Here is a 27,987-nt window from a genome sequence, read left to right as displayed (position 1 = left end):
TGACGCTACCCTGCGCTACACTCAGGCAGCGCTCGAGTGAACTTTCGAAGATGGCGTCGCGAGTGTGTACTGTTTTATTCTCATCAATGGGTATCATTACAATTTCATGTCTTTGCGTGCTCCTCATCGTGGAAACTTCAGGTAAGAGAATTTGTGAATACAGCAGGTAACCTGTCAAGCGCTTTCACGATGCAGTTAACAGTTGAGTAACTTTTCTAGTCCAAGGAAACCTCAACGTGTGGACAGGCGAGCTTTCTTTCAAAACAGTCGAACCGATTTCCGTGCACGTAACGAATCTGTCAAAGGCTTTAATGTTTGTTGCAGCAGCAACCTCCACACAAATTGCAGTGTCCCAGAATGTGCGCGCTGCTGCTGCTTGAGTATACGTGATACGGTTGTCGCACTAACCAGATCGAGACCGGAAAGGCCGTTTCCTGTAGCAGTGTCATTTCCGTATTGGTGTCACAAGATTCGGATGAAATGCGCCCGAGTATCGTGTTCGGGCTCGCTTTTTCTTCCTTTATTTTACGCTCTTCCTCTATGCGCACAGCCCCATGCGTCTGCAACAAGGACGCGGCTCGCGGATTGATCCGACGACCGCGATTTTGTCGACTGCGATCTTCCCGCAGCCACTTCGCGTTTCGCCGAAGCTCCGCGTCGCCGCGGACGCTAATTTCCCGTCGGCCGCTCGCGTTTTCGACCTCGAAATCGGCGCTGGCGGCGCAGCTAAGTCGCGATTCGGCCTTCGGTGACGCGGTGAACGACTGCGCCGTGCTTCCTTTTTGTCAACAGCTGTTTGTCTACACAAAGCGGCGTGCGTCGCCAGCCGCCCCTGTTGTTCGGTGCGGGGCGCGGAGCGTGCTCTGGCGAAATGAAACGGAAGGCGCGCACTTGCTGTCGATTTCGGCGGCCCTTCTGCGCCGATGAGGTGTATTGGCATGAGTGGCCTTGCTGCCCGTTCACGAAAGACGTTGCCGTGAGGGCGTAGCGCGAGGCGGCGCAGTAGCTACCTGTGCGAGCGCCTTGGCGTGGTCGTTTTCTTTCTTTTTTCTTTTTCACGGCTGCGCCGCCCTTCGTGTTGTCGCTGAAGCCGCGCGGTCCCGCAGCGGTGCAGGCGGTGCGCCTTTTCCTCGACGCGCGTGCTCGGGTCGCCCTCTTTTCCTTTGTCGCGAATCCGTGCCTCATTTGGATGGCTTCGCCACGGATGGAAGGATAAAAAAGGCAGAACTAAGCGCGAGCTGCGCTATCAGCCGCCGAAACCTGATACTGGTGTGTCAACGAACAGCAAGCAGCCGCTTTCGGAACCGCGCAAAGTTTCGCTATCGCCTCCCTACGTTTTCTTTTATTTTCTTGTTTTTCTGCCCCTATCAGCCCGTTTAATTGAGGCTCGTTGGCGCGCCTCGCGTGCCTAGCCGACGCGAAGTGTCGCATCCTTCCTGCTTCTCTTGTCTTACGGCGGGCTGCTGACCCGCAGCGCTTGTCTGACTTCGAAAGAGTCGAGGAGGGGAGAGATGTGCCTGAGATAAGACGAAGCGCAGTCCACTTGCTCTTACCATTCGTGACGTCATCGTCGGCTACGCTGCTGTGCTTGCCTTTTCATTTGCTGACTCGGCGTGCTGCTTGATCGCGGGCAGACACATGCCCGCCGAGATTTGTAACAGGATGATGCAATGCCATTATTGATATGGAAAATTGAAAATGTTGCTACATTATGAATGAATGGCAGTTTTCTATCTGATCGCTTCACGTGGCCAGCAGGCATCCAGTACTTCACCAAAGTGCCTTTGCCGCAAGAACTGCAGACGAGTGTGCACCAAGAAACCTTAGTGTTCTTGTGTCACTTTCAATGTGCAGTTAATTGGTGCACTGCTTCTGCTAGGTACTGTAACTGAAATAAGTATTTTCAGTTACTTGCAACCTGCTGGCCATGGCACAGTAGCTTTGGTGTTTTGCATAAAGCATAACATTGCATGTTTAATTCTCTATGTTTTGGTTGCGCTTGAAAGCAAAACTACCATAGTACTGAGGTCTATGAGCTTGCTAATAACCCAGGTGGTCAAAAGTATAATCTGGAGCATCCATCGTTCTGTCCCACACATACCAAAGTTTACAGTTGATACAAGGTATGTCGGCTGACTTGCTCTGTCGATGCAGACTGAATTCTCAGAGCAATTCGTGTACAAGATGTTGAGTTTGCTGCAGGTATGAGTGCATCTATAATTTCTTCTCAAGCTTATAGCTGAGCTCAGACTCTTGGAAAACTGCTCTGCATCTGGCAGTTTTCACTTGTACTATAAGATTTCTGAGCACTGTTTTGCTTGGCTGAAATGAAAACGAGTAGCAGATCTAATTAGGTATGTTCATTGTGGATCAATTTCCCATAAATGTGCAGACCTTTGTTGGGAGTATCCAGGCCATGGTACTCACCTAATATTACATTTACCAAGCATGCTGTTATGGGTAAAAATGCAGCTAGTAAAGGCAGCAGATGCCGGATGCCTTTCAAGCAGTAAATTCTTCTCACTTTTGGGACTCATGCAAGTGGTTGCCTCAATATACTTGGATGAAACTATTTTTTTAAATGCACGCCATAGCCCCCTACTGTTCTTCCTAAGTTACGCTGGATTGGCAAACTGCTGTAGTGGAAACTTTTTTAAATGTTACTGTGAAGGAGGGCTTGGTAAACGAGAAGACGTAGATGTGCTAAAACTAAAGGCAGTGCCACTTAGAAGTTAACCCACTATTTCCCCATTGTTTAATCAATTCTGGCAGCTCCTGTTTAGGACGAGAGTCATTTTTTGATAAGCAAGCTGATGCTGTTTTGCATTGTTAAATACTCAGGCTAGCAAGTTTGACTGGACTGTAAAAACTTTATTTAGGTCCTGCAGGACGCGCGTAGCGGGCGTCTCCCACGTAGGGACTGACAGGGAATACCTGACGGCCGCTTCGTGGCAGCAAGTTTGAAAACTATTTTTTTGTGTGTGTGTGTGTGTGTGTGTGTGTGTGTGTGTGTGTGTGTGTGTGTGTGTGTGTGTGTGTGTGTGTGTGTGTGTGTGTGTGTGTGTGTGTGTGTGTGTGTGTGTGTGTGTGTAATGAAATGGCGAAAACACGCAAATATTTTCAAATCAATGACGCTGTATTTGAGGTACCAGTACTTCAGTTTGGTCTCACGGTTAACACTGAAATATTTTGGTTTTCATTCTTGGATGTGCCCAAGCTTTTCTTGTCACATAGATGCATATGGTCGTTGCTTTTCAGTGACCTTTCCACACAAGCTTTCTGACATTCGGAGGCTGCTCCCACCCACTGCAGAGCTGTTGCTACCGTTCTGTGTCCAAGCAAAGCAGTACCCTGTTTGGGCTTGTACAGTGTAGTGGGCATCGTTCATGGTTAACTAAGCCAGTTGGAGTGTGTTGGTGGCAAAGAGAGTAGAGGAAAGTGAGGACGGGAGCAAAAATTCAGTAGCACTTTATTGATAAATGCGAGAGAAATGCATTAGGCATTATGTTGCACCTCTTTGGAGCCCCGGATCGATTGAATCCGCGTTCACTGCATTGCCAAGTGCAGTTCAAGAGCTCATTCAATATGCGTCCTGGCTCTTCAAGCAGCAAATTGCAACTGAAGGGGGTCCGGAGCACACCACCGTCAGTAATTGGCACTGTATGTGTGAAGAAAGTATTTTTTCATATCCGGTGTTAATGCGTAGAAAAGCAAAAACATTTAATTTCGATGTTTCGGTCGGGCTCTGGCCTTCGTCAAGAGTGATGAAGGCCGGACCCCGGCCGAAACGTCGAAATTAAATGTTTTTGCTTTTCTACGTGCGCCTACACTTCTTTTAAGTTTATGTGTATATATATATATATGCCCTCCTACGCTCTCCCATCCCCTCTCAACCACCTGACCGGATTCCCACACTTCACACACTTATACATTTTTCCACTTTGATGGAGGTGAAATGCAAAAACGCCCGTGTGCTTGCATTGTAGTGCACGTTAAAGAACCCCAGGTGGTCAAAATTAATCCGGAGCCCTCCACTACGGCGTGCCTCATAATCAGAACTGGTTTTAGCATGTAAAACCCCAGAAAGAAGAACATTTTTCCACTTTGACACTCCTATGCTAACACCTAAAAGAAACAACTATGTTAACAAGGTCTCCATGAATGTTCAGCCTTTCTGATCAAAAAGGGCATTAAGATTCAAACATGGATGCCAATCAGACATTGCTTCAAGAGTGGAGGACAGCTTCGGCAGAAGTGTTTATGATGCTGCTCGTGATGTAGGCAAGCTTCAAAGATCACTGCACATTTTTGTTGAGAAAAGTTAATATTTAATGCGAGCATAACAGTCTTTGTGCAGCTAGCATCAATTTCTTGCTTAGCCAAATGTGGTGCTGGCTTACCAGTACAATGTTTTTCAGCTCCAAAGCTTTCTTCCATAGGAATACAGTCCATTTAGTTTTTTCTTTATACCTTTGTCCTGCGTTGCAGGAAACATTAGCCTTATTTTTATTATTAATAAAACTACTTGCTTTTTAAATTATTTTCCTGTTTCTATAGTAAAAACGAAACTTGGGCACTCCCATCCATCACACCCTTTTACTCTATACTGTTTCCTTCGTTTTCTTTCTTTTATAATTGAGAGCTCTGTTTACATGCTGGGCGGCATCAGACCATTTCTTTTTTCTGGCATCTCTTTGTTTTCAGCCTATCAATGCAGTCATCAATCTTAATCTGGCTAAAGCAGCAGCAACAATGTGTGAGATGAAATGGCAGCTAGCAGACCTTCGCATATACTCCCACCACGTCAATGCATCACAGAGTCCTGGTTGTCATACATAACTCCAGCAGGTCTTTCAAGACTTCAAACAATGAACTCAAACAAAATGTGCCTTTTGTTTGAAAATGAATGACTCAGGCTGTCAGCAATGAAATTGAGTCTGAATTCATTGGCTTTCAAAGTTCTCAAGCAGAAATAAAGCTCTTGGCACACGGGAGTGATGATCCCGAGCCTATGCTTTCATCTGCGATTGTTGCTCTACACCACGTGAAGCCTATTTATCAAATGCAGCTCAGCAGGTGCCTGTACTCAATTCAGTCTCTGCTTCTGCACATGAAAATGCAGATAGTTTAGTTCTGTTTTGCTTTTGTTTGAAGAAGTGCCAACCAGGGATTCATTAATGTGAGTACAATTTGCATGGTTGGTAGCCTCTGTAAACAAAACTCTTGTCATTCGCGAGTGCACAGGTTACTGTGCAGAAGCTTTTAAGATGGGTACTTTCATTGTGTTCTTGCACACGTTCCATTGCATCAGTACCACTAATGAATGTTTCTTTCTGTGCTGTGGTGCCTGCAGCACGCCTTCAAATAAAAACCCATGCATTTTATCAAATAATGTCGCCCTTTTAGAAAAGAAATGAAAAAAAAAATGATCACGAAGAAATCAAGAATTCTTAGCATGTCCTCGAACAAAAAATATTGCTGAAGTCTACATCACAATATCTGTTCAACTCCTCAATGGCAGTTCAAAAGGTGTAAGCAATGTTGCTGTTTCCCATAGTTCCATGTCCTGTGAATGTTTTGTGAGCTAAGATGTTGCCACTTTGCCTCGACTAGTGTCCCTTGTGCATTCAGCCATTGCTGATCTCATTTGACAGTGCATGACTAGCTGTTGGATGTGTTCTGTTGTTCTATTTGGGCGTGTTCTCTTGCCACATATTCTTGTCTGTACACAACCCGTCAGCATTGCTTCGTGTTATAATGCTCTGACACGGTGTTTGCAGAAACGAGATTCACAGCGTCTTCTCACCCTTTATTCATATGCACAGTAGCACACAAAGCCATGTCAGTCAAACTAGTCATATAGGAAAGCATGCATTTCAAAAAGATGAGTTTGTAGCATCAGCATGCATGGTCATTGCTAAAATGTAATTGCACGTCACAAATAGTAATCTATTGTCATTTGCAAGCTCATACATCGACACTAGTCGCTTCATTTCGGAGTGAAACACATCATAATTGTCAATAAGTTGCTAATTGCCTGGCTCGTTAGTCCAATAAAAGAAGCTAAATAATCATGCACATAGCGGAACACTTGACCAGTGTTTATCCTTTGGTGAATTATATTGATATATATCATTGCATTGATATGTCATATCAATACAATAAACAGGTACCTCATGGCAAACCTCCAGACGTTGCTGTAGCCATTGCTGAGCATTTTCTGGTAGCCATGAAATGACTGAACAATGAAAGAATCTCCATTCAAGCATCGCAGTTACTCCCTATATTTATTAGGTCTCCCACTACCAGTGGAAAGAAGCAGAGTAAGCTGGAGCTACAATAGTCTTCAGTGCATGCAATAAACACTTCGGTCTTTGTGAAAACTTTAGCAGAGAAGGTGCAAAACTATGTTGTGAAAAGAAGCACATGCAATGTTTTGTTCACTGTTGAGGTGCGGTGATTTACAAGATACCACTTTGCTGTGGGCATTGTTGCCTCAGTAATATGTACAAAAGCCTCCTGATAGCAATATACGCCGTGTCCCAGCTAACTTTAGCCAAGGTTTGAAAAGGCGGGGCACTATAGGAGTACGCGACTGGATGCAGGCAGTTGGTTATTGTAATTGGCAAACCACATTATTCTTTGTAATCTGCTTAATTGAATAATCAGTCAAGATTAATCAGCCACTTTTCAAGTTTTAACTTCATGGCAAAATTTAATGAAGCAGTTGTAGAGCGCTCAAGGAAACATCTAATTTAGGAGTTTGCAGCTTCCTAGTTGTTACGTAATAATTTCTTCTGTGGCCTAAAGATAGCCTGCATAATAAAGAAAAAAGTATGTGACATGCCCGCTTGCGTGCTGCGATTGCGGTGCTCTCAAACGTGCCATGTATTAACGAACAGCGCATGCTGTCACTTCACAAAAGTGACAGGGCAGCTGCGCAGGCGTTGATTGCATGATTTATGGTAGTGATGTGCTTGCTCCCTTTGCAGCAGTTCATGATAGTGATAAGCAGATCAGGCTGCACACCAGGCTAAATGTTGGTCCTTGCGCCACTAAACAACACACATTCATTCATACCAAACTAAATGCGCTGTTACATCATGTGCGGCGCGTTTCAGAGCACTGCAATCGCGGCATGCAAGCGACCATGTTATGTGCGTTTTTTTTTCCATATTTCGCGGACTTTCTTTAAAATGCAGAAACGATGATGCCATAACAAATACGAAGTCGGAAGCTGCTGAATTAAATATTTTCTAGAATGCTCAACAACTTTCTCATTGAAAGTTGTGCTCTGGAGTTGAAGCTAATGTAGTTGGTTAAATCGCCTTGATCATTTATGCAATTAAGCAAAATACAAAAAAATTGTGTGACTTGCTCCATACAATAGCTAAAAACACACATTTGGTTGCATTCTTTTAGGTGCATTGGTTGCATTGGTTTTAGGTACCTTGGTTGCATATTTTTGAACCTTGGCTAAAGTTAGCTGGGTCACCCTGTATGTTGTAGCCTAATGGTTTCAAAGGTGACATATTTTCTTCAGATTGATTGTTTACAGTGGTTGTCAGATTGGGGCATTCTCGCTTCTTGGGTGAGTTGGTAATGCGTACTGAGCAGGCTTCCCGCATGGGTCTTTGTGTGTCCTCACTCAGTCCTTGTGTTCTAGTGCACACCTCCTGTACAAACTGCATTTTACATTCATTTCAGTGAGCTAATGTTGTTGGTTGTTTGCCTATGGTAAAAGCTACCTCCTAGATTTGGTGAAGAAGAAATTTCTTGCCGTAAAGCTGTCTCTGGAAGTAGATACGGACAAAAGCAGAGCATACACATGCGGCAAGCTGTGCCGTATCATTCACAGAGTGAGACGGAGGCAGACCCCATCGCACCACACAGGAAACGTTGCACGAAACACCTGCGTGTTGAAGGGAGCGCTTAGTGAAGCAGCTGTGCAAGCTGTGCGATGTTCTCCGATTATGGCAGGATGTAGCACTTTTTTTGAAGTAATTATTATTATTACACATAGTCTATAGAAGTGGCATATCTGAAGCACACAAAAGTCATTAAATGGAGCTTTAGGGGAATGACTGTCTTGTTGGTTGTTTGCTTGCTGTAGTTGACAGGTTATAAGAGCTGACTGGTACCTTACATTTGAGCTGTTGCATATTGAAAAATGCATATATGTGATATGTGTGTGGTCACAGGCAGAGTTACATTAAAAACAGTCCGGTAAATCTTTAAACCGTATTGTATTGGCTTACAAACTCCACATGGCTCATTCAAAGTATGCTCCGCATGGCTCATTCACGCTCCACATGGCTCATTCACATGGCTCATTCACATGGCTCATTCACATAGCTCATTCAAACTATGCAACAGCCCATTACCTCTCTTCTTTTGTTTTGACACAAGGTTTTGTTTTTTATCTTAACGGCATTAATAAAAATTTCGCAGATCCAACGCACATCTTGGAACCTATGTGAATGCAGTGAAGCTTCCGTGATGGCGGTTAATAAAATGCTATAAATTTGCCCATTTCATTCCTGTGTCTTTGGTGTATGGGAAACTGGTTTGTGCATGTGTTCTCCTGCACAAGTGCTACGCAATGTAACATGCGGCAATCATCTCAAAAGAGGTATCATATTTATCTGATGCGAACGCCCTCCTGAATCTACTGCGCATCCGATTTCCATGGGCTTAAAGTAAGAAAAAAAAAGAGCACCTGAATATATTACTGGTGTCACATAGCCGCTATCAGTCCGTTTTGAAATTCTCGACCACAATTGGCTCCCTCCCATATCTTGAGGAAAGGAGCCAATCACGAGCCAAATACAGTGTAGACCGTTTATAACGTAAGTCGCCAGAGTCGTGAATATCTGCACTATAAGCGGTACTGCACTATAACCAAAACGATTTTCTAGCCCTGCCTGTATGCAAAACATGTAGACCAAGCAGCCGCGCGTATCCGAGAATCAAAGCGTGCAACTGGGAGTTTTGCATCCGTTTAAATATACGAATGTTGAAAGGTTAATGTCCAAGTACCCACGATCTTTGCATGAAGCAGACAAAATAAAAAAAATGTCTTAGTTTCGCCCGAAAGGCGAAGCATCAATTGCGATAACAAATTAGTAGAGAGCTATAAGGAGTAGGGACAGTAGTTTTATCGACGCGATAAACTTGACACATTCGCTTACTAACTGAATTAACAAGCGTGGTGCACACAAGCAAACGAATAGATCACACTCGATGACCGCAGACAACCACTGTCAAAACGCGGGAGTGGGGAAACGCGGCCGCCCAAGCGAGCGAAGGTTCGTAATGTCCATCGCTTCAACGGAAACTGAGCGGCGTAAGCACAGCGCATACAAAGGTCAGAGCCGTGTGGAGATCGCTTTCAAGATACTGTGCGTGCGACAACACCGACAGCCTGCACAGGTGCGAACGCATTTGTTCGCACAGTAGAAGCCGCCCCCTCCCTCCCTCGCGTGCTACCTTCCCGCTTTGCTCCTTTCGTGTGGGAGATTGCGTTGCCAGTTTCCCATAGAGAAAGGAATGAATTTCTTTCTCTGCGTTCCCGTTGCGCCCGGTTGCAAGATAGGTATTTGGTGCCGCAGCATAGCGTCGCCCCCCCCCCCCTCCCTCCCATACTCCAAAGGCGTTTCGCGCGATGGAAGTCGCGTTTGCTCTCCGGTGTGCGTTCGCTCTCTGTGAAGGCGCGCTACGCGTGCGCGCTTTCACTCGCACATACGGCGCGCGGCGACGATTTTATCGCCCTTGGACTCGCGCTCCACGTCTCATGCTCCTCCTCCGCATCGCCCACGTTGATCTCCTCTCCGATCGATGGGCGCACCTCGTTGAGAAGCGTATGGAAAATCTCGCCCTTGTCGGCGAGATTTTCCCGTGGAAGCCACATTATAACCGGTATTTTGTCTCACGCGGCTGCACTGTGTAAGCGGTATGCGTATACATGGAGTGCTATGGTAAAATTAAGGCGAGTCTGAAAAGACCGTACTATATCCAGTCCTGCACTATAAGAGATTACGTTATAAGTGGTCTATACTGTATTCGATTCCAACTGGGCCCGATGGTGATCGAAAGTGTGCCATGGGACACCCATATAACATGCCGCCGATTCTTAAAAAGAAAAGTATAGCATGCCCCCCATGTCTGCAATTATAAAACACAAGATGTGCAGAATTTACCTTCACAGATGGGAATGTTTTTTTAATTGAGCTTTCACATTGAAAGCGCCGCGCCGTCGTTGCCATCTTCAAGTCATTGGCCTCTGATATCAAACACACAGGAACGGTATTCTCAAACGATCACTTTAGATACCACTGTCACTTTTGCGAGAGACTGCATTGGATGTGACAAAGTATGCGGCTGACAGCATTCCCGGCACTGTGTGCAGATGGCCAGCTTGTTAGAGCCTACCGGTCGATTATGTTGACTCATTCGGTGCCAAGTCGCACGAAATCTGGCAAAAGTGATAGTATCTCCAAAAGTTATGGGCCGAGAATACTGCTCTAGATCGTAGTCGAGCAGAAAGTGAACCTGCACCAACCTTGGCAAAAACATCTTTGTCACCAATGCTGTATCTGACGGCTCTGGTGATAGGCTGTTGCCCACGCCGTGAATGCGATTTTGGTTTCATATCCGATTGTAATGCACAGGAAAGTTTCGTACCCATGTTCTCAGAAAAAAGTGCACGTTAGGTTCAGGTAAATACAGTAGTTGTCATTGGCATGATAGAAGTATACGTGTGATTTGTATTGGAGCATTGGACTGCTGTGCTTGGGGACCGAGGTTCGATTGCGCCAGCAGGCACATAATTCAATTTTTTTTTCTAAGTGTGAGCTATTCTGCAAGACAGCCACACCCAGCAGCCGTGGTCAGGAAAGTCTGGAAGAGGTTGCTTAAAATATATCACTGAAATATTAATAGGTAGCTCTTACAATTCTTTCTGCACACATTTTTACGTGGACTCGTATGGGGTGCAATCTTGTCGTCTAATCTGTGCAGAACTTAATTGCTATATAAAATGGTAATCCGTTGCAAACAACCATTGCTAACATTTCATGCACACATTCTACCAGGGAATTCGTTCTTCCTTATCAGGTCTAAATTGCATGCTGAAATATGAGTTCCGCTTACTTTACTCCTTTTTCTCGCGAACAAAGGCATCATTTTCTTGGTGATAATTTGCAACTGTGAAAGGAAGGTAATCTATCCTTGCAGTAGGCTCCCCAACGGTTGGTTAGTTCCACAGTGGCACATGTCTTATGGTGAACAGTTGCTTAAATGTCCCATATCTGACTAAATATGCAGAAGACTGACCAATTTCAATTATCTTTCTAAAATACAGTTGCACGACAACTTTTTTGCTTCATTTTGACGCCATAGCGAGTATTTCACGCAATTTTTGCCCCTACTCTTTCATTTCAGCGTACCTAAATGCAATGTTGTGTCTACTTGTGCATATTTCTTTTATAACTTTCATTGCATTAAGAACATACCTCATGTCTAATCCAATATGAATTAGCTCATATAATTAGTACTGTAGCATACACGGTGCTATATATATATATACATACATACACACACATGCTTGTTAAAATTTGTACTTCGTCTTTTCCTTCACTGCTCCAGACTTTTGTGCATGCTTGTTATGCATAAATGCCGCCTTGTGTTATCGCCCTCAGGGGCCCTCAAGCTGCTTCTGGCCCCATTTTACGTGGTTGTCCGCCGACTATCTTGCTGAAAATAAAATTGATTGATTGATTGATTGATTGAAATTGGTTGTATGATGCAGCTCCAAAGAGCACAAACATTTTTCAGCTGTAAATTTAAAAGAAAATGGGTGTCAGCTGCTGTATTGGTTTGTGAAGATAGCATGTTTCTTGCACTCATTATTTGAAGCTTTTCCAAGAAATGTACAAGGGCTCTTAAAGGTATAGCTGGTATTTACACACAGCAACAAAATGTCATGAACTTTTGCATTGACTGGAAAATTCTGGCGACATGGCAATTTTTAAAGTTTTATTGTAATTCAGTTGTTTTCTTTTTCTCTTTGCTTTTGTCTAATTTTTGCAGCCCAGTGATGGCAAAACTTTAAACAGCACTGTTTTTTCCATCTTGCAGCTACGCATTATGATGTGTCTGGCGGTGCTGCGGAGCTGTCACGAGAGGATATTGTGCCACTCCACCGTGTCCGGCGTGGCTCCGGTGCCACTGAAGTCACCAAGAAGCCGACGCTGGACAACAAAAAGATGCCGACCAAGACACCCTTGATAAAAACGCCAGAGCTGTCCAAGCTGAAGGAATCTCCAGTAGTCGAAGGCATGGTGCCGCCTGCAGTTCCGACACAAGCCGCTGGAGCACCACTGACCACAGCTGTTCCACAGCCGGCACCGCAGCAACATCTGGTGGGCAATGTTACCACTGAATCTCCTGCTGTGCCCCCCAGTGCCCCTGCTGTGCCCGCAGTTGTGCCCGCCAATACTGAGGCAGGCAATGTGTCGACGACGACTCAGGTGACACCCCTGGTGACATCCTTCCTCAGCGAAGAGGAGCTGGAGAGCCTGGTCGAATCGGGCAACGTGACGCTGCCACCGGGATACCAGAACCAGACGGTGAGGGCCCCTTCACATGCTGAAGCCATATTCTTGGATCAGTTACTTATGGTGGTACATTTGGTTTCATGTGCAGCAGACTCCAGCGCTGTTCTTGAAGAGTATCAATATCAAACGTAAATCGGTCACCAAGCCACGTAGTTTGTGTGACAACCAAACGAAAGGACAATGAAGCCAGAGAAAGCATAGGGGAATTTAGTTATATTTAATTGATACATATGTATAATAAGGGGAAGGGAAATGAAAGTGGGTGTAAAGGTAACTGGCCTCAGGTGGGGACCGAACCCACATCTTCCACGTTGGGCGTGCGGTGCTTTAACAAATAAGCTATTTCAGCCGCCATCCTCCAACCCCCTTTCTCGGTTAGTTGTGTGTGTGTGTACAAGATCAGGCCTGGGAGTGTTACCCAGTGCCACGCACAGCCAAGGCAGTGCAGGTGGGATGTCTTCTTAACCACAGGCGTTACATAGTACATGAGCTTAGGAGCAGGCAACTGGCCAATGAACCTTCGTATGTTACCTCAAGGCATCAAGACTGCCAAATTTCTTGCCCCGGCATCCCAATATTCTCCACACTCAGTACAGGGTACGGGGCTCCCTGTGCTTTGCTGTGTGAGGTGTGAGGAAGAGGGGACGAAGTGCTAATGTTAGGGCAACTTTAAGCGGAGGAGGGCTGTGACTAACCGGATGGCAACTTGGGCTTTGCGAGGCATGTCTTTGGGACCTCCACTGTATAGACATGGGCACTTGAGGGCATCATGTCTTTACTTCTGGCCATCCTTTTGGTGCATTCAGCAGCTAAGGGAAGTAAAGGTGCTTATAGTATTCTCCCCAGTAGATTGACTTTATTGTGTCTGCTTCTGATTGTTTCTTCAGTTGTGCACGCGGGGAGTAATTCCCAGAATGAATCAATTGGGATGGTCATTTTGCCGTTCATTGCTCCTCAATGTTCCACTTGCCATAGCCTTTGAGTGGGTGATTATCCGGTGAAGAAGCACAGTGCATTTTCATTGGGGGCTTAATGTTGCCACCTTAACTTGATGTCCACTTGGGTGATTTTAAGCAAACTGAGGTTGCTGGAGAATTACTACACGATAGCATACCTGCTCAGTCTCCCGTATTATTCGGGAGGCTCCCGGATTTGGACCATTTCTTCCGGTTGTATGGTTGACAGGAAAATCTCCCGGAAATTGCTGTTTTTGTCCCGTTCCCGCGTCCAGCGCTTTGTCAGGCCACATTGGCAAAAAAATATCCAACCCAGTTATAATCCAGTTAAAAGTTCATCGCGCAAAACATTGTTAGGAAAGTAGTAGGGAAACCCTATACATGCGCTATTTCGTTAACCGCAGAGCAGCTGACGGGGTTGTTGGGGGCCATAGTGGCCCTAGTCCCATTAAGCTATAGCCAGTGAAGGCCGCTTCCGCAACTAGCAATACTATACTCTGTCGTTCTCCTCGGCGTCAGTCGCATTGCATAGGTCAGTCATGGCATTAAAAGCGAGGAGCGCCAGCGGGAATAGTTTCAAGTATTTTTAATGCAGTGCTCAGCTGAAATGACTGAGTATTTTGTTGATACCACAGAGCAATGCAGAGTGCGAGCGGCAATTTAACATTATGGAAAATACGAGTTGGAGGCAGTGCCGCTCGTCCATGTGTAGCTCGCTCAAGACGCTGGGAAACGTGAACCTCTCAAAATGTGAAAGAAATGGAATTACTTACAATCAAACATTATCTGAAGAATTTTTGAACAATCGCCGTGGTTGCTGAATGGCTTTGGCATTGCGCTGCTAAGCACGAGTTCGCGGGATAAAATCTAGGCCGCGGCGGCTGCATTTCGTTGGAAGCGAAATGCAAAAATGCCCGTGTCTCGTCCATTGGGTGCATGTTAAAAAAAACCCAGGTGGTCAAAATTTATCCGGAGTCCCCCACTACGGTGTGCCTCATAATGAGATGGTGGTTGTGGGACGTAAGATCCGAGAATTTAATTAAATTTTAAAGAATTTTTGACGGCAAAATTAGCAACAACAAAATGCTTGCAAAAGTGAGACCGTGAGGTTCATGTGGTCATTTGTATATCTGTAAATAAAATTGTAATGAAGTTCTCCTGGCAGTACTTGAAAATATCGACGTTGGGGGAGGGGGGGAGTTGTGTTACCTCCCCTCCTCCCCGATAGGCTAGCTCTTCAGGCTGCATTTTAGATAAGCGGAGCTGCTAGGAACTTTGATATTGTTTCTTGTATCCACCTGGAACACCTTGTACATTGTGATGGATATTGGTTTTAATTCTGTTCAAAACTGATTTGGGGGGAAGCAACCACGTAGAGTATTCACATGCGATTGGAAACCCGTCACATGCATGTCTGTGGTGAAATCATGTACTTGAATCCAGATTTTGAGAACCTTGACACTAATTTTTGTGATACAGGCAGCCTTCTCCTTTGTTATTTTCTCTCTTCAATATAGTTTTCCGCACGCACACACACACACACACACTGCTGTATTGTCATGAATGAAAAGCATCCATGAAGTACGTTTCGAACGCTGCGAGATGGTGGGGGTGACAATCGAAGAAGTTGTACTAACATGTAAACCTGCCAAGCAATAATATTATAGTATTTAGTGCTGGGTTTATGGCCGACTTTTTTTAGCTCTTCAAACTTGAAGAAACAATTGCGTTTTCCACATTCAAGGAAATATGGCCGGTTGTCATTTAACCATGCTATAATTAAAAAAGAAATTTGTAAAATAGCAATCAGCAGTCAAAATTTACTTGAAAAGCCATTGTGTCATTATGCTTCTGATCTTGGAAGATAGTTTTCTAAGTAAAATCAACTGCTTCGTCTTGGGCTAGCTTGTTAATTGAATACGAACATGTAATTTTCAACTTTATTAACAAATCTGCAACCCCCATTTCTATTTTGTACTACAGTAAAACCTCGTGACTATGAACCCCTTATTAACAAACTTTTCAGATTAACAAACTTTTCAGAAATCCCCCGCTGACTTCTTATAGTTTCAATCTAAAAATATTTCAGTACTATGAACTTCAGAATACTGAACTTTTCAGAATAACGATCCTTATTCAGTTTCCGTGTCATGTTAACAATGCCAGAGTACTATGAACTAATATTCCAGAATCTGGGGATTCTTAGATTTCCGTGTATCCAGTCACGGCAGCCAAACATGAGGGTAGCAGACAAGGCGCAGAAAGCGGATGCTGTGGCACATGGGCTTAGAAAATCTGGGCGCCTAAGGGAAAGAAAAAAAAAGTACGCTGGCACACGGCATCGGTGCATCAGAAAGCGGGGTGGCCGCCTCTCGATAGGCCAATTGCCGACGATTATCACTCTACAAGTTCCAAAAAAGACTTGAAAGCAGTGAAACGATCACGCGAATCAGTGACAGCGGCATGTCAAAAGGGCTGTCGCCCGTGCGTGCATACAGGTTCTTTTGCGCACGCCTTTTCTTTAGCAGCCAACCCTAAGGATGGCAGATGACATAACAGCGCTCGTTGCAACGGGTTCGTCCCTGGTTTAGGACGGCGCCCTTGCTCTCTACAGCGGTGCAGTGTGCCCGAAGGCCCTGCGGGGACGGATATTCCGACAGTGCAGCTCAGTAGAGCAGCGGGACCAGCGAAGCGAGAAGGTGCGCATCGGGTCAAGAGCGAAAGCCGCAGGTCGAGTGCGAAACTATTCTGCATCACCACAAAATATTTTCGCTCTCGACTCGTGCTTTTTTGTTACGAGGTAACAGTGCGTCAGCTGAACAGTCAGGCGAGCCGTTCTTTCCGAGAAAGTCCTGAATTCGCGATTGTCACGCGCAGGACCGTTCGAACACTAGCTAGGTTGAGGCGACGACGCATCAGGCTTTACGAGCACATGAGTCTAGCAATGGAGGCGTGTCTCTTCCTTCTTCTGCCATTCTTTCCACGGACCTCTTTCGTGCTTTCTGTGGCCGTACTAGCTACGCGCACGGAGAACTGTAACCTCCATACTCGCGGGGTTGTCACACGATCACACTTAGTACTTTCCGGGCTGTGTCATTTACGCGCTCTTGTGCTTTAAAATAGTTCAGGTGTCCGCCTCGAGCGAGACAGTTGCAGTGTCCATGGCAGGGAATGTGAAAAACAAACAAACAAGAAACGTTGCGCTTTGGAGGTGACATGGAGCTTTCTTTTTGTCGGTAGGTTTCTCGGCGTCAGTGTCTCTTTTGAGCGCGTCACTCTTATTACACGGTGCTTCGGTGGTGCGTGGGGCCAGAATCTATGGCAAATAGCAACGGTACGGGCCGAGAGCCAACATTGAAGTCTTCGTGGATAGCTCATATGGTGACAACTTATGAACTGATGGGCTAATGGCCGGAATGGTTAATGTTGGGGCTTTCACTATAACGACTTTTCAGAATACGTTCGATCCATTTACCGCGATCCCCTGAACTTTATTATATTGAGATTTCACTGTACATAAGTGCGGCAGCTGCCATTCTTACCTTGGGACTTTTAAGTGCACGCAGCTGCAAGGACTTCGCTGCTTTTTTCACAGTACAGCAGCGACGCGAGACATACATGTTCATCCAAGTAAACGTGCTTTTCACTACCATGTGCCTTCACAAACACTACACATGAATCTGTGGTTGCTAGTGTCAAGTGGCAACCATGCAATCCTCAAGGCATGTAGCCCGACGAAACCACCATGGTGTCAAGCGTGGTGCAAACTGCAAAAAGGTGCGAAGCGTTCCTGTTTTTCACGTGCAGTAGTATACTGCCGATGGCTGTGGCAATGAGGGCTCCACCACCGCTTTGTTTTGTTTTGATTGCTGTTGCCACTTTTGTACTTGTGTCACTCCAAGCGTGGCACTCGGCGCTCTCCGGGAGTCTCTGCATTTGTCGGTGCCCAGCCAAATACCTGTGAATTGATGAGTTTGATGCCAATAAATAATGCATACAGTTGCCAGGATCAGAAGGCGAGTCCGAATTGTCTGAATGTCCAAATTAATGAGGGTCAAATTATTGTTTTTACTGCACTTACTGGCTCCGGTTTTGGTGCCCATTAATTAGGTAGACCAGTCTTGATGCCATGCTACATTCGCCCTCCATTCCTGTAATCACCACAGCTGCTACATGCCGTGGTGGTAAGAGACACGTGATGCCAAGATTCAATTCTCTTGTTTGTTTTTAATTAGAACGTTATCAGAACTTTCCTTAGTCCTATGTGACATAAGCTAATTTTCCTCTGTCATGGCATTGTGCCAATGCCAGTGACTCCGGGGTGGCATTTTGAGAGAGCTTTAGTATTATTAAATTGAAATATCTTATGTATCCAAGCCTTCATGTTAGCTAAGTTTCGTCCTTTTACATGTAAAAAGCCTGTGATAAAGTTTTTAGAACTTGGAAAATATTTGTCAGTGCTCCCTTGACACAAATGCAGTGTTGCACCAATCAGTGCACTGCACCTCTGAGGAGCTGAGAAGTGCCCTAAGGCCCCACAAAGCTAAAGAGCTGAAGGAGCAGCACTGTCAAAATAGTTGAAAAGGTACTACTACTAAGTGGTTCTTTTGGAAAAGGAAAGGTTGGCGCTATCTTCTGCAGCCCTTGAGGGAGCACGGCTCAGCGCCAAGAAAAGGTAAAGAAAGTAAATAGTCAGTGCAGTTCCCCTCTCTCCACCCTACCTGGCGCGTGTGCGCCCGACACGACGTACCCTGTGCGTGCGATGGTCATGGGATTGAAGGATTCCCACAATGTTGGATTTAGGGGCGCATCGTGCAGATATATTTTCAAAAATGGTGCGCACTACATTTACTGGCATGCATTGGTGAGCTCTTCCTAAGTAGTTTCCACCCGGCAATAGTACTTCAGAGTTTGTCAAGCTGTAGACGCGGTTGTAGGTAAAGCCTCTGGCACTCACAAAATGCTTAAGCGAGCTACAAAGCTGAAGGCAGACAATTTGGCATTGGGCAATCCCCGTCTCGTCATCCCCTTTCCCTGCTTGTCGAAACGCTGCCATGCTGCCAGTTATTCCATTCGTTTTAACTGAGCAGGGCACCGGGTCGTTATAAACGGACCGTTCTCTCATAGACTCCTTTAGGTTGTTGAGAAACATATGTGGAAGCCTAGAAATCGCTATTAGTGAGATCATTATACATGGGCTTGTCTGTAGTTTTTGTATGTATATATTTCGCCGCTACTGCTCAGTGACATTGCCTTGCAAAGTGAGATGTCACACTGTCCACCCAAAGGGTTAAGAAGTGCTTGCTCTGTTAAGACTTGCTGTTTGAGCCGCACATTATTCACTGCATTGTCACAAAAACGTGGTCTGTCTTGTCTTCTTGCAGGATCACCATGACTATTACAACACCACTTTCTACGTGGACCCTGCAACGGTGCGGAGCCTTTGGACCGACATGGATGCGCTGCCCAGCGAGCATGTCATCACCCATGACATGCTCTCTGTGTCGCACCGACGGGCAGCCGTAAGTTGCTTCGCAGCATTGCCAAGCCTTCATATTCAAGCATATTTCTACTAGTGCCGGGCATCAACTATCAATTTTAACCCAAATAATTGAAAACTTTTGAATTATTAGTTGTGCAGACCTGGTTGCGTATTTCAATTTACGCCCATGCACAGTGCTCGACCACTGGTGCCACGCTGCGCCGCTCGCACGTACTGTGTTTCTAGGTGGTTTCTTTCGGCGTTCGAACGCAATCGTATGGTTCGCATGAATGCAGGCCTTGAAAGCGTGGCTGTATGGATGAGTAGTTACGGCGCTCGCTTCGGGATCATGCGTACATGGGTTGAATCCCGCCCTGGCTAGAATTTTTTTTTTTAATATCACGCTTTTCCTTTTTTTTTTTCCTCTCCGTTTGCCAGCGCGGTCGGTTGAACCCCGGTGCCACGGCGGAAGCCGTGGTGCCGGGCGCCGACGCGAAGCGGCGGTCGTTGGGGTGTTGCGGAGCGCAGCGTAGCAACACCCCAAATAAAAAAAATACTGCTCCAGTCAGGTAAACTGCTCCCTCCCTGATAGTGAGATTATATTTGGATCATCAAAACAGTGATGCGTTAATTTAGGAATACCACCAATCCCCTAACAGCAGGCTAGTCACCACCAGCCCAGCGTGTTCTCTGTCAACGCCTCCTCCGTTCCAATGGCGGCGGCTAGAAACATGGTACGCGCGAGTGGCGTAGCGTGGCGCCAGCGGTCGAGCACTGTGCGTGGGCGCAAATAGAAATACGCGACCTGGTTCTACTTTGGCGGCGGACGCATGTAGCGCAGCTGCCTGGGCCCATCTTGAAAGCGATCTGCGATGAGTACAGAGTGTAGGCGCGCCGAGCGATGATAGCTTTTTGTGCGCTGTGTTCTTGCCGTTGAGTCAGCGTTGAATTGAGAAGCAGCACGAAGGTCTATTTGCTCGCTGCTGCTGCCGCTCTTCCTCACCCCCAGTGTTTTGACAGTGAGTGTCCGCGGTCATCGAGTGAGATGTGTTCAGTTTGCGTGTGCACGCATGACACCATGCTTGTTAATGTGAGGGAATGTTTACAAGTTTATGTAGCCAATAAAGCTACTATCCTTATTTCTAAGGGATTGGCGAATAGTGAACTTGAGGTTCGAAGCGAATTCGAAGTGAATAGTGATTTGGTCGAATAATTTCGAGTCGAATAGTTCGAGTAGTATATATCACATATTACAGTAAAACCTAGTTAATTCGAATTTCACGAGTTAATTCGAATTAACTGAATGCCGAATTATCAGGGTATCCAGAAAACAATAAGCAAATGCTTACTACGTCAGCATGATTTTATTAGTGTAATGGATGAGCAAATCCTTTTGCTATTTTGCACAAAAGCAGTGCGGAAGCTGCAATTCTCGTCATCTCGTGACTGATTGGCTCTCGCAGCGGCGATCGAGACCTTGCGACTTCCTTCGCAGCACGGACGCGGCGCGCGTCATCATTTGCGACAGGCTTTGCACTTCCGTGCGCACATCCCGATTATTTTTTCCCCAGTAAGCTGACCGCCAACCGATCACACGTCCATCGCGATGTAGCCAGTGCTCTTCATCCTTGACAGCTTTGCACCGAGTCAAACCGAAACTGTTTGTTGCAACCGCAGCCACTGTCGACGAGTTTAGGAGCGGCGACTTTGCAGTGCTTAAGGCACGCAGCCGACACACGCACCGAGTCAGAACGAAACTACCGTTTGCTGCAACAACTGCAGACAAAATCGGGGTCGTTATTTATGCGATCATAGATGGCCCCTACGCAGCTTCTTAGTCACTCGGCCGACGTGCACATTGAGTCAAAACGAAACTACTTTTTGCCGCAACCGCTGCGGAAGGAACCGCGGCAGCTATCGACACGATCATGGATGGCGACTATGAAATCCCGCGGCAAACGCGTTGTTATGCATGGCGGTAAATGCAATAAAGGGCACAAATAGGCATGAAGCATTCCGTCGTTGCTGTCATTCTCGAACAATTTCCGCTGATGACTATGGCGATGCAGACTCCGCCGATTCGTTTCGGTTGTACGCTAGCGCCGTTTCTGCTCTTTGGCGTCGCACATTTCCGGCTCACTAATGCAAAAACATATAGCCTTCGAGATTTATAGTTGATGTATGGCAGCCATGATGTGAAGCATAACCTCCGAGATGTGTACTGGCTGTTTGTGGCTTCTGGCTGCTTATTCGGGAGTGCTGAATAATTTGAAAATATCGAATACCTGCATTCAAATCGAAGTAATTAACGAATATAGAATTATGCGATTAAATATTCGACCATACCGAATATTCGCCCATCCCTACTTATTTCGCATACAGTCAACGTCCTATTTTTCTGACTCCCTAGAGGCTGCGAAAACGTCCGAAAAATCGGGCCGTCCGAAAAAACGAATGCATGCCTTTTACTGTCCCAAAGGGCTACAGGCACGTCTGAAATAGCTCTGAAGGCCTGCCAGTAGACTTATTAGGGGTATCGTAGCTCGTACTGTGATAGGAGGCAGAGGTTGCATGCGTGTATAATTAAGGAATACATACTGTGTCCCCTCACAATCGCTCCTTCTCACTCTTGATGATTCACCACAATACTTCGCGTACGCTTCACTGTGTAACATTGCTGTACTAAGGTGAGGCTGACTTTTGGGAACCGGCATTATGCAACGCGCTGTGCTTTCCAAACTTTGAAGCCAATGGGGAAAATTACAAAAGCGCACTCGATGCCATTGTTGACAGTGGTGAATTGTTCAATGAAAAACACGGTGCCGCACAGAAAGAAGCTTGGTAGCAAACGTCGAAGTAGCTAGGCCTAGAGTTAACGCGGTGGTGGCTGCAGTTGTCAGCGGATCTGTGCACGAGAGCGCCGGTTCGAGGAGGTGCGATAATCACAATGGCGGCGGTGGTGGCTACAAATAATGCCGGTCGTGGCAAAAAGTCCGTAAAATCGGATGAAGTTTTTTTGAGTCCGAAATTTCAGACGTTTTTATTAGGCTTGTGCGAATATTCAATATTTTTGAATAGTTGAATGAATAATGCGCTATTCGATATACGCTTCGATTCTAATTTTGTTATTCGGAAATTTCGAAGTATTTGGCTCGAACGAATAGCCACACGCGGCAGAGAGAAGGCGTTTTCGGAAGTTTTGGATTCAGTAATACTTTTCCCAATCCAATCCAAACCAAGCCAGGAAAACAGAACTATACTCAGAACAAAGGAGTACAAACACGCATCTCGACGGCGTGGTGTTGTGGTCGATTGCGTTTAGCGGGCGACTCTGTCTCTGCTGCGGCGGCATTTGATCAATCCCAGCTGCCTTGTACCACTTCAGAGAGCACCATGGGGGACTTGCATGCGGCCAGCAATCCGATTTGGAACTTTTTTTTAAAGATTCCATCGGGAACTGAAGCTCGATGTCTTAAATGCAAGGCAGTCCTAAAGACCCCGGCAAGCACGACAACAACCCTAGCAACGCATTTAAGGAGACACCCGGACTTGCACAAAGACTACCAAGAGAAGCGGGACGCATGCGAAAGGCCATCTAAGCTCAAGGGGGCAAGCAAGTGGTCAACAGCCATCCATAGCCGACAATTGCAAGCCGAAAATGAAAACATTGGCCCCAAAAGCCCAACAGATGACGAAAATAATAGCTCGCTTCGTAGATCGTGGTATGCACCCCTACAAGATTGCCGAAGAACCGGGTTTCCTCGATGACATGAGGTTCGCTATACCGGATTATGCCGTGCTGTCTCGGACAACATTCTCGAGAGCCATTATTCCAGACCTCTACGCATTAAGCAAAGAGAAGGTGAAAAAGAAGCTCGGGGACATTTTTGCAAGCGGAGTGGAGTCGCTTTCAATCGCAACTGATGGTTGGACATCGCGGGCAAATGACAGCTACGTTTGTGTAACTTGTCACGTCATGGACAGTGCTTTCGTGCTACACGTGCATGCATTGGCTTGCACGGAGATGACAGAGTCTCACACTGCAGCAAACCTGGAGCTATTTATAGCAAGTGTCATCGAGAAGTGGGAACTTCCAGCCCACGCTACTGCGCTGATCTTCATCGTTACCGATAATGGAAGGAACTTTACTTCTGCAGTAGCACGGTCGTCCTGGAATGGTGTGCAGTGTTTCGGACACACCCTTCAGTTGTGTGTCAGTGATGCCAAAAGAGAAGTGGCAGGGTTTTTGCAGCTCTGCAAAATCAGAGCGATTGTGACTAGATATAAACGGAGTGCCAAGGCCCGAGGACGGCTTCAGGAAATTCAGAGAAACATGCAGCTGGACCCTCTCGAGGTTATACAAGACGTCCCGACGCGATGGAACAGTGAGCATGCCATGATGGCCAGGCTCGTGAAGCTCCGTACGGTCATCACTGTAGAACTTTCAGAATCTTACGCAGTTCCAAACTTGAATGCAAGCTAGTGGAATCTTATGAATGCAGCAGTGCAAGTCTTGAAGCCACTTGACCATGCCACAACTGAACTGTCTGATATCCCACGCTGTCACTAGTCATTCCCCTGTTGCAGCGTACCGAGGTGGTTCTAGCTGAACATGTTTCCGAAGGTGGTGAGGCAGCATTGTTTGCCTCAGGCCTTTTGCATAGCATCAAGACGAGGTTCCCTAATATCAAGATGTCACGCCTTCCTGCATTGGCATTGTTGGTCGATCCTAGATACAAAGATGTCTGTTATGCTGAATGACCCGCAAAGCAATGGGCGTTCACTCTACTCACAACGGCAACAGAAGAGACTGTGCCAGTTGATCAACATGATACAGCAACAAGTGAGAACAGCACCTGCTCTGCAGACTCTGTGTGAGTGCTTTTACACACTTCAGGTCGCGTGCGCATCATCAGTCAAGCCGTACAATCTCGGATGAGATTGCTGGGTACTTGTAGGCCCCCCCCTTCTTTCCCGGTCCAAAGACCCCCTTGTGTGGTGGAAAAGCAAGGGCAGCCACCTTTACCCAACCCTGGTTGCAGCTGCCCGTAGGTATCTTCCGATACCAACCCAGACAAGAAGTGAAAGGCTTTTTTCCACTGCAGGAGCCGTTGTAAGCTGCAGAAGGGAGCACCTCAAACCCCAGCATGTGGAACAGCTAGTGTTTTTGCACAAAACTTTGTAGATTTTCGTAAATAATCAAGTTGTTTACTTTCCTTGAAAAAGTCCCAGACCTTAGCCTTCAAAGCTGCAACTTTTTTCATCGTTTCAAATACCAAGGGCCTTATGCTGAGGCTTTTCAAAGTATTTCAGCTTCGTAGAGCACACTGTCAACCCAAACGAAGTGAGACAGCTCTGAGGGGAAGAACTGGACAGAATGCGTTTGAGGCCTGAAATGAAATCAAAGAAAAAGGAAGATTTGCAAATGACAGGTCTCCGTAGTCATCCAAAGTGTTACTGTTAGTGCTTTGCACTTCCAGCTGAACAACACGTTTATTTCGTCCAGCGGTACTTTGGTTGGTTGCTCGAGATGATTTGAAATCGAAGGCGGTTTTTAACAATGGTCACTGTAAACTTTTTGTACAGTACTTGACTCCATTTAAAGTACAACATGGCAAGATAAGCATACCAAGAGAAGCAGGAGTGTCATTCTCATTGGAAACCTTTATGAAAACTTCTAACGTGTAAAAAAGAGAAATTCCCCTCACTTTGTTTATCTCTCTCACCTTTCGTGAGGTTGTTGCGAAACCACTGCAAGGCACTGAGGTTGACAAAATATTTTGTCTGTGAAGCAGCATGAGAGTGACAAGAAAGGAGTCATGGCTTGAAACATTCTTCAAGCCAACTTGTCCTTACGATTTATTGAACTGCAAGGGGATGTCGGTTTGTGGGTTTGTTCCTGTCCAAGATTGAGAGGCACAAAGTGTGTAGTCTCCGGGTTCTCTCAAGCCGCCTTTGTACGTAAGGCTTAGGCTTGACAGCCGACTCCCTTGTGCTTGCCGTACGGCCAGGCTTTGGTGGTACTAGGACAAGCAGAAACACGACAACACACGATAGAATAACAAGCACAACAACCTTTATTGCTTCAGGGGATTCGCGTGGAAGCAGGCTAGGTTCAACCGCGACGTTTGCCGGGGTCGATAGTGGTCGAACAATAGCAGGGCATGACAAAGGATGGGAACGAGATGTTTACCTGAGCTCCTTCCTTCATCGTGGCTCCCAGTCTTCCCTCGTTACCGACGTTCGCCAGCCGCGCTGATCTAGACCGCCCCACCTTGTTTTTGGCTCGGTCCAATGAGCGCGGGGCTCCGCGTACACGTCATCGCTGCGTTTGCAACCGGTTTCTAACAGGGTCGCGCCACCGCACGAAAAGCCGTTTGGCTCCCCGCAGGGGAAGAGGGGAAAAGGCGTCTGCTCTCCTCACTTTCGTGGCGAGCTTAAGGACGCAGGAAAATATGAACCTTAATAATTCCCACAAGTGAATGGATAACGCGACAGCATATCCAGTGGAAACTAAACACACAATCTCAACGTGGCTGTATGTAGTGGTGGCCGTGCCCCTTTCCATTTTCTCGGGAACCTGTGAGTGTTGCTGGGCACTGCTCCCTGACCATAGTGGAAATTCATAACAGATGTCTGTAGTTTGGTATACTTGACTAGAGCGATAATTAAAGCTTGGTTTGCCGTTTGCTTCAACTTTGCGTGGAGAGAGAATGTACTGTGTACTTTAAGTGCATTGTGTCTGTTTTGTTTGTGTTTCTAGACGGTGAACTTGAGTTTCGACTTCCCCTTCTATGGTCACCCAGTGCGGAACATCACCATTGCCACTGGAGGTGAGGCCACCACATTTGTCACTACAGGCATATAGAATGCTGTTCACCACCCTTAGCGTTGCCTCAATGTACCCTCAGTCCACCTAGCATCTTGACTCATTGTCGGTGCCTGAGACAGCGCATATAACTTGGTTTTGACATGTTACACCAGTGGTTATTTTCACAGTAATATAACAAAAATGTCACGTCATAATAACAAAGATCAACTTTCTTGGAATTGATGGGCAGGTGGTTGCAGTGGTTTGATGGAAAGGCTGGTCCTTTCTGATGCTGTGCAAGGAAAAAAATGACAAAATTTACTTGAAAATAGATTCAACACAAACATAAGTCTGCCACTATACGTTAGAATCTTGATGATATGAATCTCTCGGGATGGCACTAAAATTCATATCACCCTAACCTCGCATCACCCAAAAACGAAAAAAAATTGAAGTTGCCGCCTCAATAAATATTCTATGTTTAATTGACTTTTTTGCCGCAATCCAAAGACTTTCCTTTATTATAACAAAATATTACAAAGAAATACACGGCAGCATTTGAAAAAATTGCACATTTGTATTGTGTTGTTTTCAAAATTGGGAACAAGAATTACGACTGAGCTCATCTTACAATGACTGTTGACGATAATGCGATTATAATTCGAGCTATGTAGCAACACACTGGATTTCTGGAGTCATGTTTATTTAACAACTGTAGTGGTCATTACGACATTTCCGTTGCTTCAGCTATATGCAATATACTCTGCTATTGTCCCACTTTGCTGTGGCATTTGGTTGCCAAGGGTGCCCATGAGCATGACGGGATGTGTGACACCGACGCAGTGGTGACGATTGAGTGACGGAAAATTGACGTCGATGGAACGACAAAAGCGGTATCGTCATGCGACGATGGCATGACGACAGTGAGATGACAATTCTTAGATACTCCTCGAAAAAACATTTTTTTAATACTTGGTCTAGTGATTTGAAAAGTAGCCCAATTTGTACAGTTTTTTAAGCAAATTTCTAATGTGTCATTAGTTTTACTGTAGGTGTTATAGTTATTGAGTTATGGCCTACACAAGGCAAAATAAAATCAAACAGGCACTTTATTGTGTATTAAGTTTGCGCAAAATGCATTTTGTTGTGGATTATTTAGCTCTGTGTAGACCGCAAAGTGCCGTGATATATCCACGCAGCGTGTACTGGAACTATGAAAAAAAAAAAAAATGTGAAACTTAAATAATTTTTTTTGCACTCCCACGAAGATAACCTTGTACATCTATAATTGTCATATACTAACAAAATTTGGCGTACATAAAGATACGGAAGATACGTACATTGCTGATATATACTTGAAATTGCAATATCTCCCAGCACTAGTTGGGAAAGTACGAGGTTATGTTTCTGAGAATAGAGAAAACAAAATTCGTTGAAATGTTCTAATTTTATTGCATAGTTCCTGTAATTGTACACACTGTTTGGCTCTATTTCAGCACTTTGAAATCTACAAAGAGCTCAACAAGCTACAGCACGACGCTTTTTCTGAAAGTTATGTAGATAAAAAAAGTGCCCACAAAGCTTATTGGACTTTGCCATTATGCATCACGTAACTCAGAAGCTTTAATAGCTACATCAAAACTAGTGCCATATTTGAAATCTCTAGTGCAAACAATAAAAAGGATTCCTTCGAGGAGAAATCTCCCCTTAAGGGGAGATTTCATGCGAAGCAAAAGTGCGAAGGCTATTGAAGTGGTCAAACTGGTCAAAATTTTCGATTATCCGATTTTTTTTTTTTTTGCGATCCTCGGACTTTCATTTACCTCGTGGTGAAATATTATAACAAAATATGCCATAGAAATCGAGAATACAGTACTTCCCTAGAGTGTTGTCATCAAAAATTTCAAAAATATCAGGCTTTGAGCTCTGTTTTCTGAGCTTTCATTTTTTGTGCAGTAGCTTTCAGTCATCCCAGTGTCACTTCTCAACGAATGAAGACAAAATTAATCTGTCTTTTGCACTTGGATTGTTAAACATTGATGAGTCCAACAAAGCTCTCCATTTTTATGTGCACCTCATAAAAAATTTGTTTTGTTTTTGTAAAGGCCATTAGCAAGTTAG

At 45.5% G+C, this 27,987-nt stretch overlaps 1 protein-coding gene across 1 annotated transcript; it reads left to right on the top strand.

The window, feature by feature from the left end:
- Positions 1-25,938, top strand: LOC119435474 (uncharacterized). Its single transcript, XM_037702323.2, has 4 exons — positions 1-141; positions 12,139-12,629; positions 18,958-19,095; positions 25,819-25,938. Exons 1-4 carry the CDS (start codon positions 51-53, stop codon positions 25,921-25,923), a joined length of 825 nt encoding a protein of 274 aa, XP_037558251.2. The 5' UTR covers positions 1-50; the 3' UTR covers positions 25,924-25,938.
- The last annotated feature ends 2,049 nt before the right edge of the window (positions 25,939-27,987 follow it).

Source organism: Dermacentor silvarum, unplaced genomic scaffold, assembly GCF_013339745.2.
Source record: "Dermacentor silvarum isolate Dsil-2018 unplaced genomic scaffold, BIME_Dsil_1.4 Seq733, whole genome shotgun sequence".
Lineage (NCBI taxonomy): Eukaryota > Metazoa > Arthropoda > Arachnida > Ixodida > Ixodidae > Dermacentor > Dermacentor silvarum.
Note: the sequence above shows the minus strand (reverse complement) of the source record. Positions and strands in the feature narration are given on the sequence as shown.